This window comes from Ascaphus truei, chromosome 5 (genome assembly GCF_040206685.1).
Source record: "Ascaphus truei isolate aAscTru1 chromosome 5, aAscTru1.hap1, whole genome shotgun sequence".
NCBI classification, from domain to species: domain Eukaryota; kingdom Metazoa; phylum Chordata; class Amphibia; order Anura; family Ascaphidae; genus Ascaphus; species Ascaphus truei.
In genome coordinates, this window is record NC_134487.1 from 148,453,895 (window position 1) to 148,474,886 (window position 20,992).

A 20,992-nucleotide genomic window follows, 5' to 3' on the forward strand; every position below is an offset into this window, starting at 1 on the left:
CTGGCTAATAATGCCCTGGCTGTGTAAAAGTCCCTCGACTTCGCCTCTGGCCTTCAACTCTTTTTCAGCCAGTAATGCCCTGTTCTTTGGGGATTATTACTTAAATAACTACAAACACTCTCGTAGCAGCAGAGAAAATGGTGATAATTGGTGTGTTTTATCTCTATTATGAAGAATGTGAGGATATGTTCCTACCATTGACGAAACCTCAGGGGAGATTTTACCAAAGTCTCTTGGCTGCAAAACTATTGCACCAGGTTGAACACCTGGGATAATTTAATAAATGATCTTCATTTCCTCAGATGTGGAACAGATGTAATGGACTGGCAAAGAGCTTAACTCCATGTGTTGTTGAGTGAGTTGTAGCCTTATCACTTTTATTGTAGGCATGCGCCTGGCTTTGGCTGATGCTGGTGACACTGTGGAAGATGCCAACTTTGTAGAAGCCATGGCTGACGCTGGCATTTTGCGCTTGTACACCTGGGTGGAGTGGGTTAAGGAAATGTTTGCCAACTTTGATAGCCTGAGAAGCGGACCTGCCAACACCTTCAACGATCGTGTTTTTGCAAGGTACAGTACTTTACAGCTTTTTGATTATAGCATTTCCTATACCAATTGTTTAATTGCTTCTCTATCCTTAAGTGCGGAGACTTAAAGCTTATGTTGCTCCACACTCTATATGCTCTGGTGCCAAGCTTTTTGTCATCATGCTTCTCAATAACATTTTGAATGATGATAACCCCTATTTTTTGTGACCACCGAATTTGGTCCTCGGTACAAAAGAAACATTTTTTTTTTTTAATTTTTTTAAAAGCACCGAAACACATCAACAAAAATCATCCAAGGACATGAAAATAAAGTTTTTATGATTTAGGCATAGAAATGTGTCCATTTTCATGTATAGTAAAACATCATTTTTTTTTTTACTGGTGTAGCTGGAAATCGTGATTTTATCGGAGTCGCAGATACTAAAAGTTGGAAATAGGAATTGTGGCAGTACATCTATAGGGCTACCAAGTACTAAAAAGTAGAGCTGGAAATCATTTCTATAGGTGACTCTCATATACTAATAAGTGGTAACCACACACTAGAACCTATGGGTAATGCATCAGGTACAAAGTGGCAAAATACGGGGATCCCTCAAAACTGAATTGCAAGCTATATGGCGATCCCACGGTTCTTGCAATATTTAATATTATCATCCATATAATAGTGTGCATATCCCCCTTTTAATATGCAAAATAACGGTGTTTCTCATACAAGTCACTTTCACAAAACCAACTGACCTCTGCAATAAACTCACTGTAAGCCACTTTCTTTGTTTTTAGTGAGATTAATGCAGGAATTGAAAAGACTGAGCAAAACTACGAAAAAATGATGTTCAAGGAAGCTCTCAAAAATGGATTTTTTGAGTTTCAGGTGAGTTCTTAGATCATATTCACATCAATGTTTGTTTTTTTTTGAGGAGAGCTGTACATAAATGTTTTCAAAAGAAATAATCTTTGAATTATTCTGCAAACCCATTATTGACCGTTTAAAACAGAAAACATACACACATGATCACATGTACACCTTTTGAAGAGGATTATTTAAGTCTGTGGGACTAGTGGTACTGTACCTACATCTTATGCAGTAAGAGAATTCCTTTTGCCTGCATTTTAAGAGAATGGCTTTACCTGTCTGATTTGAGCAGGAACTCTATAGTAAATGCAATATTTATAAACACAAATTCTATAATCGTGGGTTCCTGAGCCTGTGGGGACTGCACACTTCGTATGTGTGGTAGAGCTGTCAAATACAGTAACATTGCTGAACAGTCAAGCCGTTTTATTAGCAATAGTCTGAGCAGGTAAAAAGACCAAATGTATTTATGATCTTTATGTAATGTCTTTTGTGATCAGACTGGACGCTTGTATCTACATGCAAATTGTCACCTTTTTTTCCCCCTAACATTCCTTTTGCTCTTTTAGTAACAAACTTGGAAGACAGAATGTCACAAGTTAAAAATGTAAATCAGTTTTACGAGTTAACGGAAGTTTACCAAGTATGCCTGTTATATTGCTAATATTTATTTACTTTCCATCTGTTACTGTCATTTTAAATACATTTTTAAAAGAAACATTGTAAACTAAAGTTGTAGCGGGTATTTCACTTTCCTCATCTACCTATTACTATTCTCCTCACCCCCCCCCCCCCCACACCCGCCCTTCCACCCCACATAACGTATGGTTTCTGATGCATGGAATTGGCATCTAGAAATATGGTCGTTGGTGTGAACCAAACAAGATAGACAATCGCCCTTCTCCCAGTCAGTCGTTAATGCAACTGGAAAGAAGGAAAATGACTTGCAGGAATGACCTAAGTTCATATCGGGAGACTCGTTTCTACCTACCATAGCCATTAGTTCACTCTAGTTAAAAGTCAAACTGCACCTTTAAGGACATTTGCCTTAAATAATTCCCCCTAGTTTGAAGCAGGTTGTCACCGGAGCTGAACTACGTTCATTTCAGCTCTGGAGACCCTCTTCTCCCCTAGATACTTACATCGGAAGGTTATGCCGGGATTTCAGTCCTGTTTTAAGGGTCCCGCGTCACGCGGCCAACTGGAAGACGCAAGTAATGGACTCTCGTCTTCCTATTGGGACGCAGACTCTTTTAAAGAAACATTTTCTGTGCCCAGCAGGTGCTAAGAGCACCCCCATCCGATGTATGTATCTCGGGAAGCAGGGGGTCCCCGGAGCTGAAATTCATGCAGTTGAGCTCTGGAGACCCCCTGTTTCAGACCTAGTAAAAAGTGGGGTACAACCACTTTAAAATGTCTTGGATTGTTCTACCTTTTTCTCCTTTCTCTTCCTATAATTTTCCTTACCGGGCTGTCATACCATGTCTTATGTTGAAGTACAATTGGTATGATTAGCTGTCACAGCATTATGTCGGTCACCCTGTCCTTTGCATTGCAAACTTTAGTTCTCAGCACCAGAAAAGATTTGCATAGTTATATTTACGCATAAAATCTGTGCCTAATTCAGATATGATTAAAACATTTGCTGAACCCTAATTTATGAGCACCTTACGGTCTACAAAACCGACATTTCTGATCATGCTTTTGACCCTCTCCGCATTGCAGGCTGCCAAGGATAAGTATCGTGAGCTGGCCATCGAAGGCATGCACAGAGACTTGGTGTTCAAGTTCATTGAAGCCCAGACACTCCTGTTGGCTCCCATCTGCCCCCATTTGTGTGAGCATGTGTGGTCATTACTGGGGAAGGTATGTCGACACCCAGATAGTATGATGCAGTGCAGATGCATCAGATTAGCAATGCTATAATTAAAACCTTAAAGCTGCAAACCCGCCTAATTTTCATTCTGTTTATTTGACAGAATTAGAACCTGATGGTCCTCCGGAGCTGAACCACCCTAATTGTATCTGAGTACCAGTTTACTGGTTCAATTGTTGGTGTTCCTTCCAGGACATTCAAAGATAGCACCCGCTGTCATCCAATACGTAGCTGGAATGACATCCGTCTGATGTTGCGGCTTCCTATTGGCTCACAAGACCCGCAGGATTTGGAGGCCATTTTGAGATTTATTAGTGGGAATGGAAACACTGGCAAATAAACCAGATTAAGTGTCTTTGGTACTGGGGGCAAGGGGTCCAAAGCTAAAAATAGTGGGGTTCAGCTCCAGGTAACACCATAGTTCAAATTGGGTAACCAAGAAACAAATCAATATCGGGGAAAAAACACAGTAGGTTGGATTGCTGCTTTAATGTTTTTAGCTACACAGTTGTACAGTGCACACTTCTCTGGGAAGTAGTTAAATGGCCACATACCTAGTCGTTTTACTTCAAATCTATTTCTGGTAAAATAACATACAGTATACAAAAAAGCACTAATGCATGTGATCTTCAGATGTTCCTGTCAATTTTCCAGCAAGAATAATTTTTCCCCTGTATTTCAAAAGATTTGAAAAGCATAGTCTCTTCAATTGCAGCCCCACACATAAGTGTTATGCAGGCAAGCTTGAATGTAAATGTAGATCCGATTCTTTAGAAAGGAGTATGAATGAGGCAGTATTTTAAGATACTTTCATAACACTGCTTCCGATGGCAGCAAATGCCTGTAATTTGTGCCTTAATTGGTTATGGTACAGCCATCGCTTACCAGCATGTGCTGGATGTGAGAGCACTCCGCTGTGCACCTACTTCTGTGCTATTGTGAATTGGTTGTACAATTCGAGACATGCTTGTTATCTTTATATACTTGTCGAAGCCTCCGAGATACACAAATACCATGGAGTATAATTCAGCCTATACTGCTTTCATCTCAAGTCCGTACCAAACTTGAAAAAAATGCAATCGTGATTACAAAAATTGCAGTGATTATGGCTTTATTACGAAGCAGCACTTAGAGGATTTTCAATGGTGGCAACTGTTGAGACCGTAGCCATCACCCCCCCCCACAAAAAAAAAGAATATTGCAGCGTTTAACATGTCTGATCTTCCGTCTGAAGCTGTATATGCTGCAATATAAAGCAGTACTAGTACACACGCTTTAAAGATTATATTCCAACTAGAATAAGAGGCTGGAAAGCATTACTGCAGCTGTTCTTTAACTGTATTGGCTAATGCTTCGTATCACCTTCTCTGAACACCAATAGAAAGGGAATCGGCAGTGTTTCATTACCCGCAAACAATTTGCTAGTATGTGAGCTCTCGCGCATAATGATGTGAAGCAGTCTTCCTCTTGCTCAAGATATAGAAGTAGTGGGTGCTCCAAAGGTTCTGGAATATGTGAATCCTTTTCAATAAATTAATCTTTAAGGTACAACTCATATGTGGAGTGAGTATAGTATAAAGGTGAGTAACATAAGCAAGACACTTCTCAATTTTCCTGAAGATCACAGTCCAAAGACGATATAATCACTTTGCTGCAGACTCATTGGAAAAAATATATATATATATGTAACATAGGTCAAAAACTCACCAAATTCGTAGTAGATCCTGAATAATAGGTGATTTATATCGGAAAGATCTTGCCCACTCCTAGAGTCACCTAGATTCTTGATGGCGTGTCCAGCCGCTAGTAGAAATCCAAACGGCAACAAAAACGCAAAAGCAGCGCACTGCCCAGGGAGCCAGGTGGTAGAAAACTATGAAAGATTTTCTTGTCTAAAAAAACATCACAAGGAGGTGAAGTGCCTCAAGGAGCTCTTTGATAAAGCACTTGGTAGTGCGAAACGCGTAGGAGACACTTCACCTCGTTGTTGTTTTTTAGACGATAAAATCTTTCATATTTTTCTACCACCTGGCTCCCTGGGCAGTGCGCTGTTTTTGCATTTTTTGTTCCTCTTGCTCAGGAGGATTTAGGATCCATTCAAATGAACGGGAACGTATGTCTTCCAAAGCAACTGAAATATAGCTGCACAGCATCTCAAGTAGAGTATTATGAGTGGAGGAGGGATTCTGAAGAGGCATGGGTGAGAAGAGATTAAGCCTTCCAGTGAAGTCAGTGAGAGGAGACGCGACGTGGCCAATGGAGACGGAGTATGGGTGGTGTAGAACACAGAGTAGGCATGATGTCGTTTTCTTGTAACGTAACATGGCCTTACGGATTTCCTCCCTGTGCTTATTACAGTCTCACTCAATCATGAAGTCCTCATGGCCGGTAGCAGGCTCTGTGGATGAGGTGCTGATCCGCTCGTCCCAGTATCTGACAGAAACTGCCCATGACCTTCGTCTTCGTCTCAAGAACTACATGGCGCCAGCTAAGGGGAAGGTAGGAAATGGGAGCGGTGGGTGGGAAGAGTGTCTGCAGTATTTCTGGAGACTTTTTGTACGCACATTACTTACTAGAGGCGTCTAATGATTGTAAAGCTGTGTGCGACATGCCTCCTTCAGCAATGTACTGGTTAAGTGAATAAGAGGCTTTATATATTAAGATGCAATCATATCCTGCATCTATTGATTTCAGAAAGTAGACAAGCAGCCACCCCAGAAGCCTTCACACTGCACCATATATGTGGCCAAGAATTACCCTCCATGGCAGCACACGACCTTACTGACACTACGCAAGCATTATCAGGTAAAGCACACCTTATTTCTCATCCTGTTGATCAAGGACACCTGACTGTCTGCAGAACACTACATAGTAACTACTGAGTGTTTTGCTGACCAGAATTGTATTCCTATTAGGGACTGATTTGTTTGATTGCATTAATAGATGTAGTTTACAAGTAAATGTATCCTAAATTCTGCTGCTCTTTTTATTTGCATCTTAACCAATATTAGTGCAAGTCCAAACCTCTACATTCCCTCTTTCCCATGCTCTGGGATGTTTTTTTATTTGTATTTCTTTTTTACTTACTGCAGTCCGAGGCTGATAATTATGTTTTACTGAATGTGTCCATTAGGCCAATGCTGGACAGCTGCCAGATAAGAAGGTTATAGCAAACGAGCTAAATAGCTTTCCTGAGCTGAAGAAATACATGAAGCGGGTCATGCCATTTGTTGCCATGATTAAGGTAAGCTTGTGTAGGGGGCTGGTGAAATGGGATATTGATTACGATTTGTTAAAAAATGTATGCCTGTTGTAACGCTATTTTCCTCAAATCTAAACGTCTTACATTGCAAGCAGCGTGGAACGTGACCTATAAAGCAATTCACGGTTTAAAAGAAAAAAGCAGTGCAGGATTTACACTAAAATAAGTGTCAGGCAGTAGTGGCCAACCCCAGTCTTCAAGGGCCACCAACAGGTCAGGATATCCTGTATACCTGGCCTATTGGTGGCATTCGAGGACTGGAGTTGCCCACGCCTGATGTAAAGGAACTCTGTGGAAAACAGAATTATGGGCCAAGTGGCTGTATCTCTCATAGCGACTCTGACCATACACTTTGCCAATCCTTATTTGAAAAGAGACAGCCATTAGAGCAAGCTTTTTACTTAGTGTGTCTGTCTGTGTCTGTCTGTGTCTGTCTGTGTCTGTCTGTGTCTGTCTGTGTCTGTCTGTCTGTGGGTCTCTAGAGCTGAACCCCATTAATTTGAAAAGGAATGTAATGTGCATGTTCCGTTTGCAGTCGCCATTGTTCCATCCAGAATGTAGACGTGTCTCTACCTTTGGAACAGGCACTTGTTATGGAACATCAGAGGTTGTTACGTTGTTCTAGAGTCTAGACATTGGTGACACTTATCAAGTGGGGCTGCCGGTAAGTGAACAGTTTGCATTTGCGTTGGTATACCATGATGTTCAACACAATAGTTTGCCTTGGGTATATTTGGTATTTCAGTCTCTTTCATGCATCAACCCGGAAGTTTACTCCCTTCTTATTCCAACAGGAAAATCTAGAAAAGAAAGGCCCCCGGGTTCTGGACCTGGAGCTGGAATTTGATGAGCTGGCCGTCCTTATGGACAATATTGTCTACCTGACCAACACTTTGGAGGTTAGCTTTTGAGCCACACTGAACAAAACATTGTGGAAAGCAGGAACTACTCTTATATAAGCTGCAAAAGTAACTGTTGGTCTTGATAAGAAAATCCTTCTACCTTCCCCCTGTTTCTGCATTATTTTTATGCACTTGAATATATATTGCAGTAGAGGCAGCGGCATCACCACAAACAGTGTGCAGGCAGCAATTTATTCAGGGCTTCCCAGAAGGCCGCCATTATCCGCATGTCCGTGTGCTAACAGGAAACACTTAGTGAACGAGCCTGCAACCATGTCATACGGTTCCTAAAGAGAAGAGGTTAATTGGATATTTCACATGGCGATAAATGTGTTTACATCTCGTATATCCCCATACACCTTACATTTTCATCTTGAGCAAAATGAAATTGCATTACCTTTTGTGTAAATTCCTTCCTGCCGCTTGTCCTAGTTTTAGGACGCGTCAGCGTTCACTCTTCACATTGCATCCACATTTTTTTTACTTCAATCACTGCTGCAGCTCGGCTCTTTTGTTAAGAGACAGGGCAATGTTTAAGTGAATTAACCAGAAATGAACACGGACTGTAGCGGTGTGCAGAATGATTGATGATGCCTACTGTATGTGACAAGTGTGCAAGCACAATGAAAAGGGAGAGGAGGAATTGCTGGCAAGAGGGATAAGTATAGGCTATGAATTCTGACAACTAATTTCAGACCATGTCTTAAAAACTGCTTTGCAGCAGGAGTTTGAGTATCATTCATTACATCCATTACTTTTTTTTTTGGATATTTTTTTTCGATGCTTTTTTTTTTTGTATTCGTGGTATATAAGCAAAACTGAGATACTACCTTAAATAATCCTCATGTCTAAAACGCTGTTGGTGCAACAGTGTCTTAACTATTTAGCCAGCAATCTGTTGTAGCCCCATCAGCACTAAAAGGATTAAGGTGATTTCGAAAGATGTCAATACCTCTTTGTGCATGTCCTTTATTTCTTTCCCCAGTTGGATCAGATAGAAGTGAAGTTTGCTTCAGACGCCGAGGAGAAAATCAAGGAAGAGTGCTGTCCTGGGAAACCACTTTCTGTCTTTAGAACTGAGGTGTGTGCACTTAAAGCAGGCCTGCCCAACTCGTAAAGCGAGAAAAGCCGAACTGCTCCAAGGAAAAAAAATTGGGCCGCACGGGTTAAATCATCATCATCATCTCTCCTCCAGCACCTCTCATCATCATCATCCTCATATCTCCCCCAGAACCCCTCACTATCAATCTTTACGATACTCCCCATCTATCTCTCATACCCCATCTCTCCCCCTCACCCACACAATACCCCCCTCCACATCAAACACATAATACCCCCCTCCACATCAAACACACAATACCCCCCTCCACATCAAATATACAATACCCCCCTCCACATCCCCCCAGCCCATTCCATGTCAGCATCCCCCCCACAAGTCAGCATCCCCCCCATGTCTCGCTTCCCTGAATATGACACTCTCTCCCCCTCCCCTTAATGACACTCTCTCCCCCTCCCCTCAATATGACACTCTCCCCCTCCCCTCAATATGACTCTCTCCCTCCCCTCAATATGACACTCTCCCCCTCCCCTCAATGTGACACTCTTTCCCCCTCCCCTCAATATGACACTCTCTCCTCCCTGCAACTCACATCACTCTCACCCTCCCCCTGCAACTCACATCAGTATCTCCCCCCCCTGCACCTCACATCACTCTCTCCCCCCCCTGCACCTCACTCCACTCTCCCCCCTGCACCTCACATCACTCTCCCCCCCCCCTGCACCTCACATCACTTCCCCCCCACTGCCCCATACATGTCAGCAGCCCAGCCCCCCCTCACATGTCAGCAGCCCAGCCCCCCCTCACATGTCAGCAGCCCACCCCCCCTCACATGTCAGCAGCCCACCCCCCCTCACTTGTCAGCAGCCCACCCCCCCTCAAATGTCAGCAGCCCACCCCTCACCAGGCCGTTTTTCACAAACCAGCCCCCCACCAGCCCGTTTTGCACACCCACCCACCCCCCCCCCCCCCCACCAGCCCGTTTTTCACATACCACCCACCCCCCACCAGCCCGTTTTTCACACACACCCACCCGCCACCAGCCCGTTTTTCACACACACCCACCCCCCACCAGCCCGTTTTTCACAACCACCCACCCCCCACCAGCCCGTTTTTCACCCACACACACCCCCCACCAGCCTGTTTTTCACACCCACCCCCCCCCACCAGCCCGTTTTTCACACCCACCCCCCACCAGCCCGTTTTTCACACCCACCCCCCACCAGCCCGTTTTTTCACACCCACCCCTCACCAGCCCGTTTTTCACACACACACACACACACACACACACACCACACACCACACACACACCACACACCACACACACCACACACACACACACCACACACACACACACCACACACCACACACACCACACACCACACACACACACCACACACACACCTCTCTCTCACCTCTCTCTTAGATCAGCTCAGCACATCCTCTACCTGGTACTAAGCCCCGCCCCCGGCATCTCCTGCTATTGAAAAAAAAAAACCACACGGCTGCTGCTGCCCCCGCGCACAGCAAAACCCGGGGGAGGGAGAGGGAGGGGGCTGGGAGGGAGAGGGAGGAGGGATGAATCCGCCGCCATTTTTTTTAAAACTTTTTTTTAATTTATTTAATTAACTGGCGCCCGGCCAGAGTCATCACGGGCCGCACAGAGAGGCCAGACGGGCTGCATGCGGCCCGCGGGCCGTATGTTGTGCAGCCCTGACTTAAAGTATAGCAGGGACGCATCTGGCAAAAAAATCTGATGTGTTACACTGAATTGGAAGCTATGTACTTTAGCGGCTGCCTATCCAAGGCAGAAACGTTGGCAATAGCGGATTAAAAATAACTTTTTAGTAAAATTCGTTGTGGCCAACTCTGATATTCCATTATAACTTTGTAAGACATTAGCATTCAGTCTTTAAGGTTGCGTGCAATTAAGCTGCAATTACATTGACCAGAAATGATAGGAGTGCTTTGGTATCTTCACACTGCTTTTGAATTGCACTGGGGTTCTTGTAGCAGCACTGTTTTCAGTAATAACATACATGCTTGTGAAAACTGATGCATCCAGGTACCTAACTTCAGTCCGCAGGGGAAATTATTGGAATGCTCTCCATTACTAAGTGAGCTACAACTGCAATGACATTCAAGGCAGTCTGTGGCAAGGACCGGAGGTGATATAGTGCTCTTCACCACAGTACCACACAGCCTCCCACAGTCTAACATTTCTGACATGTTTAAAAGAGCAATCCCTCCTAGGACCAAAGTGAACTAATTCCAGTGACCTCTTTCGGGGTTGAATCTGGGTGATAACTTTTTTTCCCCCTCCAGATCAGACACCTGTAAGTATTTGTAACTTATTTTTTTTAAAGTTCAACTTGGAAGGGGTTTGATTTCCTCTGGCTAATCCCTTTTGTGTGATATCACCGAGTCATCAGCAAGTGCTTGTACAGCCAGAGTCCCCACCTTCCCTTAACGTTATTGGTTCTCTGATGATGACCTGGTGAGATGAGTAAAGACAACACTTGATGGACAAACACTTTCCCATTCACAGCCCTGAGAAATTCTACTTGCTGACTGTATGGGATTGCACCATTTAGAGTGGAGAGAGCAGCTCATGCAAGCACTGTTCCTGGAGATGTTATTTTCCATGACCTCTCTTGCACTTGTTGGACAAGTGCTTCTAGCATTACTGTGTCTCTCATTTTCCTTGTGTTTTTGTTTTAGCCGGCTGTGTCTGTGTTCTTGGTGAACCCCCAGCCATCAAACGGCCACTTTTCTACCAAAATTGCGATTAGGCAAGGGGACAACAGAGATTCAATAATAAGACGCCTAATGAAGACTGACAGGGGAATCAAAGGTAACTTCTAGGCTGAAATGGCAATATAGTGATGAGTTGTGAAGAATTTTCTGTGTGTCCCAGAGGATCCAAGCAAATGAGCGGCAGTAAGCACGGTTTTAATGAGCAATTATACCAGTCTGTGTGGAATAGAATTGTTATGGTCTTATTGTCAATTAATGAGGAGGGCAAGGCATTCACTTTCAGTAGAATATCACCAAGTATCTTGTTACTATGCTTGATGGCCAAGGACTCTGGAGAGGTCTGCAATATTTTGTGCAGCAGTTAGCAAGAAACACTGTAGATTGGGAAGGATCATCAAACAAAATGCCTAATATTCAACAACAAAGTATGACCCCTCCACAGTTTGAAGTACACAAAGCTGACCAGCAAATGTGTTGCAAAGCATTTTAACACCTACAGTATTGCAGCAGAAGTGCTGAATAGTCTCAGAAGGTGCATGTTTTTATTATCATTGGATGTCCTTGTTGTGCAAACTGCCCACAGCCTCTTGGTATTTGGAATATGTTTGTGTTTTTGTATGGGAAACCTGTTGGATTGTAGGTGAAACTAATTTAATGATCAACCCAGCGATGATGCAGCCGACCCCGCTTTTTGTGATCCAGAAATCTTTGCAATTTGTTTTTGTAAATTTGAGGTTCGTGATCACTTATCCTCCCAAAGATGTGAAATGCAACAGCAAATGCTGCTTCAATGTGGTTTGTGACCCCTTTGATTGCATAGAACAAAAGATATTCAGCTTTTCTAAAAATGTTTGACATGTCATGAACTATATTTACAAATGAGACACGAGGTTTAGGGAATGATTACACAACGAATAGGTAGTCAAAGAAAATACACTAGTTGTTTAATTACTAAACAAACTGGTGTTCGTGGTGCAAAATGAATGCGAATATAACAGTGCAATATAACGTGCAATAACCCCAGTGAATATAAATAGACACTGATATCACTTATACTGCAACTCCATGGTACATGATCCTCCGGAGTGGTTCCTCCTTGGAAAACCTCATGTAGAAAAGTAAGCACAGATACATGCAATATGGTGCATTAACATTTTACTTTCATTGACAAACAACACAGGGAGCAAAGGGACAACTCACACTTTCCCTGCTGGTCAAAAGCAGAGAGTGACTTTGGGCGCACTCCAACCCTACTCCAGACTCAGCTCCAGACTCAGCTCCAGGCTCAGCTCCTTGCTGTCTGCATGCCTGCGTGTCCGCGTGCACGGCTTCCCCTTTCTGCATCTCTCGTGTCCCGGGTTGCCTTGCATCAGTCTCGTGTCGGCTGCTCTGGTTCCTGGTGGAGTGGGTACGGTGGCAGTCCAAAATGCACCATGTTGCATGTATCTGTGCTTTCTTTTCTACATGAGGTTTTTCAAGGAGGAACCACTCCGGAGGATCATGTTCCATGGATTTGCAGTATAAGTTATATCAGCATCTATTTATATTCACTGGGGTTATTGCACGGTTATATTGCACTGTTATATTCACATTCATTTTGCGCCATGACACGAGTTTGTTTCGTTTTGTGTGTTTTGCGGTTTGGGTTACCCCAGGTGTTTAGGCAGCATCTGAGTTTGCTCACAAAATATAAATGTTATTTGTTTGCACCTCATTTTGTTGTGTAATCTTATTTTAATGAAGAGAGTATAACATTTGTACCTCTGAGTTATAGGCATAGTGTCTCAGAACTATAATGGGTGCTAGCTGCAGTCATAAAGATTGTAATGTGCTAGTTGTAGCTCTACTTAAGAGTTGGTTAATCATTCGCCCGAATTCCAATAGGAGATACCAGAGATCACTTGTTTAGATCTGTGGTTTTGGTATTTGCTGGTCTGGAATTTGTAGATTGGGGTCTTGGGTGCAGTGTAGTGTTTTACTTAACTTCATAACCTTCATACAGTATGAGGAATAGATCCTGCCGACCCTTGTAGCACTGATGGTGAGCCCATACACTGTAACTGGACAAGATTTATTCTGACTGACTCTTTTCACCCCAGACATCACAAAGGTGAAGTTAATGCGGTTTGATGACCACCTGTTGGGACCTCGCCGCGTTCCAGCGCTTGGCAAAGAGGACATTGGGAAAACATTAATATCTGGGCAAGCTGCTTTCCACATTGACCTGAATGAGAAGAAGGTGCATGTTGCAGACAATGGCCTGAAGATGGACATAGGAGGCACGTTGGTGTACTTGGTGGATTAACGAGAGGTGGCGGTCTAGTTGGCATTGTGCATGAACTCCCAAAGCTGTAGCCAGCCTTACAAAGAAACATTGCAGTAATCCAATATGATCCCAAGTTTTGCATTGAGTTGTATGCGAACGCTACAATATAAAATGCTTTTTAAAAGGAAAACATGTCACACCCAATAAACAGAACACTGCCACTATCTTCCCATTATAAAAGACTCCACCACTTAATTAGTGACTTTCACAGAAGCCAACTGTTTAGTCGGAACTTCCTCCTTTAGAAAAAACTTTAGTGCTGGATTAGCCAGGAAAACATTGGTGTTCAATGCACTACAGGGCAAGTCAAGTATGGAAAATGGCAATGGTATTTTAATAACTTCTTTATTTTAGTGAGTCTTTTCCCATTCAACTCCTGTTCTGTTATGCATAAGTATTTAAAATAAACACAGATCTTGTAAGAAGGTGGGCTTTGCTGATTTATTCTTTATTGCTACTTTGCTTCTCCACTCTTGATTCGGAAGGTTTTGCCATTCAGAGTTTAACATACCCTAGTGTTAACACTTCCAGTGTTAACATTCCTACAGAACTTTTAAACACAAGTCACATTTTTCTGATAGTAAGTGATATATACACTAGTTTGACCAGAATATCTGACAAAGCAGCACAACCACAAATAAAACCGAATATATGGTGCAACATGCTTTTGTTTGGGGCTTTTATATCTAACTGAGGAACGAATACTGCAGAGATTCAAAATTAAGTGATCACGGTGGGCACTGAAATGTAAACACGTTTTCTAGAATATTACCCTGTTTAAAATCAGAAAATTGAGTTAACCTACTATTTTTTGGGGAGGGGGGGGCGGCTGCTGTGTATTACTCTTAGCGCTTACTATTTGGTAGGTATGTTGGATTTGTTTGTATTGCTCATTACTGTAATTAGAGCATGGACAGAAATTACTAAAACAACCTAGATTTTATCTAAAATCATAAGTACAATCAGGAAATGAAAATAATTGAACTGAAAACTGTAGATATGGCACTTGGCCTGGTGTTTTGGTTCTAAAGTAATTGTTGGTTTTAAAAACCTTAACACCAGGCCAAGTGCCCATCTCTAGGTGTTTAAAAAAAAATGTTGCTGCCATATCTAAAGTTTCTCAGTTCTAATATTTTAATTTCCTAATTGTGTTTACAATTTTACATTTTAAGCATTTCTTCTGCTTATTTTGATTCTCCATTTAAACCAAACAAATTGGGTATTGGCAAAGCCAGAACCAAAACTGCTTCCAAAACACAAAACAAATATTTTGAACCAAAACACGAAAATTCTAGAAACTGAAGACACCCTTAATGTGGAGACGGCTTGAGGGAGCAGCACAGGGATTATATACAAGAAGTGTGTAGCCATTCTACTAACATCAATAACTGAATTGTAGCACAATAAACGTGTTATGTGACTTGAGTTTAAATAAACTTTTGTCGCGTGCATGGACTTTTCTCTATTGCATTTTTCACTTGTCTCTTCAGCTAACGCCTTTAATACTTGAAGTAGCATCACTGTGGAAGTACGACATGTACAATTCTAAAAAAATAGGTCACAGCAAGAGTTGTGAAAGGAGTAGAATAAAATGACCGGTACAGTGCAACAACTCTCCATTATCATGCATTGTTAAATTATTTTTGATGCTGTACATTTTTTCATTCTCCACAAACCCCAGAGGGAGCACGAGCAACCTAAGAAAGAAAGCAAACTTATAGAGCACACAGATATGTGAGGTTGACTTGTTTAGGAGACCTTGGCTCTTATGGGTGTCCTACTTAGTGTGTAAGTTTGAATAAAGCATATCCCAGAACAGTGGCAATGTAATATCTTCTGGTGTTGCTGTTTTTCTTATTGGGAGTGTACCTCAAGGTAAATGAATAGAAGAAATCATGGTGCAGATCAAACATATACGTTTCATAAAAGAAGGCTCAATGTACTCACATATTGTACATTGTTAAAATGCACACATTCCATTCCCATGTATTTTATGTCCTGGATCTAGTTAATAGATTTTTTTCCGGTAACCTATTAAGTGAATAGACCTGGATGACCTTAACATCTAAGGGCTAATATAAGCTGTAATTTACATTCCTAATAATTCCAACATCGTCCAAAGGGTCAATACAATATTCCTGTGTTATCAACTCTTACTATGGTTGTCATCCACTCATGGATTGATATATAGATATCTATATCTATCTATATATCTTTTTTTTCCTCGTACTAATTGACATTTTGTTTCTCTTTATTTTTTCACTGCGCAGTCTGGGTTTCTGTACTGTATGAGCTTCCCGTTTTGTATGAGTTAATATGATCTTCTAATATATACTTGAAAGATAATGTCACTATTTCATGCTGTCTCACTAGTAGGCTTACTAATATATCCAGTACTCCATTACAGATGTCCTAATCTAGCCTATACAATATATAAGTAGCCACTTGGCATTTCAAACATGTTTAATGTTTTAGGTTTTGTTCCATTTTAGCAATATGTGTAGCCTAGTCCCCTGGCTATCATCTTTTCTTTGGCCCTAACAGTATAAGTCCTGTTAGACACAGGCAATGTCAGGGATAAGCTCTCTCATGGAGTCCTAACTTGCTGTTGCAGTCTGGATACACTATTGCTGTATCTAGTGGCTGGCCTAACAACAATCAGAGTCATCCCTGGGGAGGATGCTGGCTGGGTCACATGCCCATGATGTGATGCCTGTCAGTATCGGACCTGCCCTGCTATGGGGCAGGGTTACAAGTTCCTCCCCTGGGGTACAAAAGTGGACACTCTCCCAGAAGGAGGGCTCTCTTCTCTCCCCCTGTGGAGTTTATGCACTTACCCTTTATCCCATCAGGGGGTAAAGGAGCTGAGAAGGGGCTGTAGGGCCTCAAGCCCTGTGGGTGGTACTTCAGGAATGAGCCTGCCATAACTGTATGTATGCAGCAAATAAAGATCCAGTTGAATACATCTGTTGTGGGCTGCTTGAATGGAACACTACATGAGTTGCAAGTGAGGACCATCCTGGCTGCACCAGGATCCTCACGGGCTGGATTTGCTGCGCTGCAGAAGAATCATCACTGAGAGCCTGTCCTGATGTCTCCCCATACCATCGTGGAGTTCTCAGGACCTTCTGTTCAACCTCAGAGGTATCCACCAGAAACACCAGTAGCTAGATAATCTCACTTAGGGTGGGGGAATAGGTGCTACATATATGTACAGTAGGTGTTTTTATACTTCATGCATTTTTTTCATACACTTAATATTTGTGATCAGGGACTCATTTGGCCGTTTATTGAGAATTCTAATAGTCAATTAATTGATTGGTCCCTAAGTACCTTGCTATATAAACTCAGATATGATGGGGGGAGGTAATTCTCCTGATGAATCTGTGCAAACAGTGAAACGCTTAGACTAATTCAAGCCACTGAGAGACTGAGGGTGCACCGCTGCACGCGTAGAAGTTGCCGGATACGATCAGAGTAAACCGGAAGTGACTCGATCAGAGTGAACCGACTGGCAGTGATGCAGGACACCGGAAAGAGTCCACCTGGGAGAATGAAGGTGGAACCGGCAACAAGGGCGCCACAAATAGCCCAGACCCGTCGGCACAACACAGACCCACGGCCGTAATCTCAGCGGGGCCACCAGTCCTTTTGACTTTTATCCTATGTACATTTTTTTAAAATGTACAAAATGTGAGTACATTGAGTACATGCCTTCTTTTATACAAATGTATATGTTTGATCTACACAATGATTTATTTTATTTGTTAACCCTGAGGTACACTCCCAACAAGAAAAACAGCAACACAAGATATTATATTGCTACAATTCTGGGATATGCTTTATTGAAACTTACACACACTGTAAGTAGGACACCCTTAAGAGCCAAGATTTCCTAAACAAGTCAACCTCACATCTGCGTGCACTATATTTTTCTTTCTTTTTTGGGGGGGTTGATTGTGCTCCCTCTGGACTTTGTGGAGAGTTTGTAAACAAGTCCCCACCCGGAGGTTGTTTGAGCATTTTTCATCACCCAAGCAAGATTATATTTCCACATATATCACTTCTCTAGTGTTATATATTCACTATACTCCCGCTATCATCACATTCACGTATTCACTATTTATTTTGTGGAATCGTCGTTCAATACCACGTTTTGGTGTGTACATTTTTTCATGCCATCATTACTTTAAAACCGAATAACCACATGTTGTAAAGGCTGTCTCTGAAGGGTCTCCTGATAAAGGCAGGTTATCCTGCGACTACCAGCATGTAGTGAATACCATAAACACGGTGTAAGTACAGTATAGATATTCAGGAAAGAGTCATTTCAGACCGTGTGCATTCCTTTTTCGAACCACAAGATTAGGGTGGGGCTTATCACTGTGGGCACAAACTACTTAAAAATATCCTAAAGCAGGGCATTAAGTGCAGTGTCGGAACAGGAATGGCCAAGCATCCAGCGGCAAAATGTTTTCACTTTAAAGACATTTGTACCAGAGATGTATTCGTTGTCCGTTTCCAATAAATGAAATATATTCCAGGGTACGCAACAGTCTGTTTTAAAATGTGTTTTTTTTTTGTTTTGTTTTTCGCCATTATAAATCTGGGTCATAATATTAACCATATTACCTACTTTGCCAAGCATGCCTTGTACTTCATTGTGACATCAGAATTCTTTTAGGTGGTTCTGTTAGCTGGGAACATTCTGAGTCCTGCACACTCGGTGGATACAGTAGTTGTGTGCAGTGCAGTGCAGTGTTTTGCTTCGCTGTAAAAATGAAAATATTTGATTCTAACTGCTTTAGTACAAAGAAAGAGACTTCTTTGGACTCCATATGCAATCTTTCTGGTGCAGTACCAGAAGAGGAAGTCTCTTTGCTCTCTGATCCTGATGTACAATGGTAATTCATTTTTGAAATTCTATTCCATTATATATTAGTCCACAGTTGTGTGCGGGAGAGACCGAGTACGTCCCGGACAGCTGGAGAGCAGTTCTTACATGCTACTACATTGCACTTGTGTAATGGACAGATTGTTAGCACGACTACCTATGGCAGTGGTTCCCAACCTTCTCTATGAAGACTGGTAATGTCCCTTATAAGGACCACTAAAATCAGAAAGCTGCTTCATTCACTTCTTTTCCCCTGTCCTTTCGTTCTTCAAATGCCCAGTCTTTCAGCCTCCCGGATGCAAAATGTCCCCTAAATATATTGATTAGAAATCCTCCCAGTTGGTGTTGACTAGATCTCTCTCGCTGCCATGCTTACATTTTGTGATATTTTATTTTTAACATTTAATTTTTTTTAACCAGGTAAAGCTTTGTGAAATAGCTTTCAAAATTTGAAGACAAAACTCCCCAGTGACGGGTGGTGTAACAGCACCAGGGGTGTTCAACTCCAGTCCTCAAAACCACCCTCTCCCAAAATGTCTGGTTTGAAGCAGGGATATCCTTAAATCAGTGGCTCAGTCGAAGACAGAGCCACGGATTAAGGCACCTGTGCTGAATCAGGGATATCCTGAAAACTTTACCTGTTCTTGAAGACTGGAGTTGAGAACCCCTGCCTTAGACAATTCATTAGGTTAAAGTACTGGTTTGGTTTGATAAGGTTTGGGATAACCATTAGTGCCTATGAATCAACAGCAGAGGTCACTCTTTATTCAAAATCATCACTCAGCCAGGATGGTGGAAAAACAAGCACACTGCCATAAGCCAAAGTCAATTTCAAATCCTCACAAGAAATAAAAAATCTCTTCAGGAAACCGAAAGGACCCTTAAAAAAAAAGTGCCTGAGGATCCATTGCATAATTGTGCTGCCCTTCTGGGATAAAGACCAGACACAAATAGAAGAGCTTTGTTGTTTGTTAAAACAATTAGTATTATGCATTTGGTGTGAAGGCAGTAGTTGTGCCAATGCATAATGTTTAATACCACTTTTGTCATGGTGCTTTATAACCCTAATTCAGTGCACTGCCTCATTTCTATTGCAGTTATGTCAACAATTTGTAGAAGCATAGCTCTAGTCTGTAAATAGGGATTGTGAAAATCTCTCAAAAAAGGACTCCCGAGAGAGAGAGCCAGTACAATTTCAACCCTTAACTTGCTTTAGCATTGCAATGAATTGCTTTGGAAGTGCTGCAAGCCTTTCTAATGGCAAAGGGTTTAAATGTACAGTCTCAGCTGCATAGATCAGCAAAATGTTTGCTTACATTAGCATGCATGATTAAAAAAACAGTCATTTGTAGTTTCTCAAGCGAATACCAGAAAAGGCGATTTCACTGCCAGTATCGCTTTTACCCTGTTTCGGCAGGAGCAGCAGCCTTGTAATCGTCCTACCCTTTAATTCCACCTCACATTGGAAAAGAAAGGAAGTGCTGCAGCCCCAATGTGGAACAGGTTGTACATACGGAGCGGTGGGTTATTGGCATGTCTCGTAGCTTAGAGACTTTGCCATTGATGATGTGTAAGAAGTGTTGTGTTCAATAAAGCAAACCGGTATAAATACTAAGCTGGCTCTGGTCCTAATCCAACGAGAAGTGTGAAGGGCCCTTTCTCTGTTTTGTACAGAGCAGATCTGTCTTGTGAGGATGTCAAATTGACTCTGGGATACGGCAGTTTGCTTGTTTTTTTCCCCCCATCCATGGTGAGGATCTTGAAGAAAACGTGACATCTGCTGTGGAGGCGAAAGGAAAAGGTGTAGGTATTGATAATTGTTTATATAAAATATTAACTGAAAATGCAGGGAAACCTTTTTTTTAATAAAATATAATTGGGAACTAGAAATAAAATCAGGTGGTGAAGTGACTGCTAAATTGATACAGATGATACTCCCTCGCCAAAGAAAGGCCTTGCGGTTAAATGGTAGTTTGTGCCACAAGTTTCCATCCTGTAGGGTCATTTCCCTTTTCATGACAAAGGACTTGGTGCAGCCCGAAACGTTGCATGTCCAGATGCTTTTCAAAGTAAATCTTTAAAGATTTCAGGTACTACTTCACCAAGTGTTTATGGAAGCAAGAATTGTGAAGTACAGGTGTTGCAGCTTCACTTTCAATTCTAAGGCTACGCTTATAGTAATGGCGACTGCAACGTGCTCGCGAATGCTGAAGTCACACCGCCGTCGCTATAGTGAAACTTGCACTCGATTAGTGTGATTTCACTGGCGGCAAGGGGCGGTGACATCCGCAAAGGGGAAGGCACAAAAGGCAAGATGGAGATGTGATTGGCTTGCCGCCAGTCACATGATGCGGCCGTTGCGGGGTATCACAAAATCCATTCACCGCGATTTTGGTCTCCCTGTCGCTACGCAGCGCCATCGCCGTCGTGCCCACTATGGCCACCTGTGACGGACTACATGTTCTTGTTTTGGCGCTGTCGCCACTACTATAAGCGCAGCTTTAGGATTGCCAACAT

At 42.3% G+C, this 20,992-nt stretch overlaps 1 protein-coding gene across 1 annotated transcript in view; it reads left to right on the top strand.

The window, feature by feature from the left end:
- Window positions 1-14,006, top strand: part of LARS1 (leucyl-tRNA synthetase 1) — a 41,686-nt gene extending 27,680 nt beyond the window's left edge. Inside the window, exons 23-32 of the mRNA XM_075601036.1 lie at window positions 387-570; window positions 1,329-1,419; window positions 3,127-3,267; window positions 5,636-5,776; window positions 5,972-6,082; window positions 6,411-6,521; window positions 7,334-7,438; window positions 8,427-8,522; window positions 11,220-11,352; window positions 13,355-14,006. Of these exons, the coding sequence (XP_075457151.1) occupies window positions 387-570; window positions 1,329-1,419; window positions 3,127-3,267; window positions 5,636-5,776; window positions 5,972-6,082; window positions 6,411-6,521; window positions 7,334-7,438; window positions 8,427-8,522; window positions 11,220-11,352; window positions 13,355-13,560 (1,319 nt within the window). The 3' untranslated portion in view covers window positions 13,561-14,006. The remainder of the gene's footprint in view (window positions 1-386; window positions 571-1,328; window positions 1,420-3,126; window positions 3,268-5,635; window positions 5,777-5,971; window positions 6,083-6,410; window positions 6,522-7,333; window positions 7,439-8,426; window positions 8,523-11,219; window positions 11,353-13,354) is intronic.
- The last annotated feature ends 6,986 nt before the right edge of the window (window positions 14,007-20,992 follow it).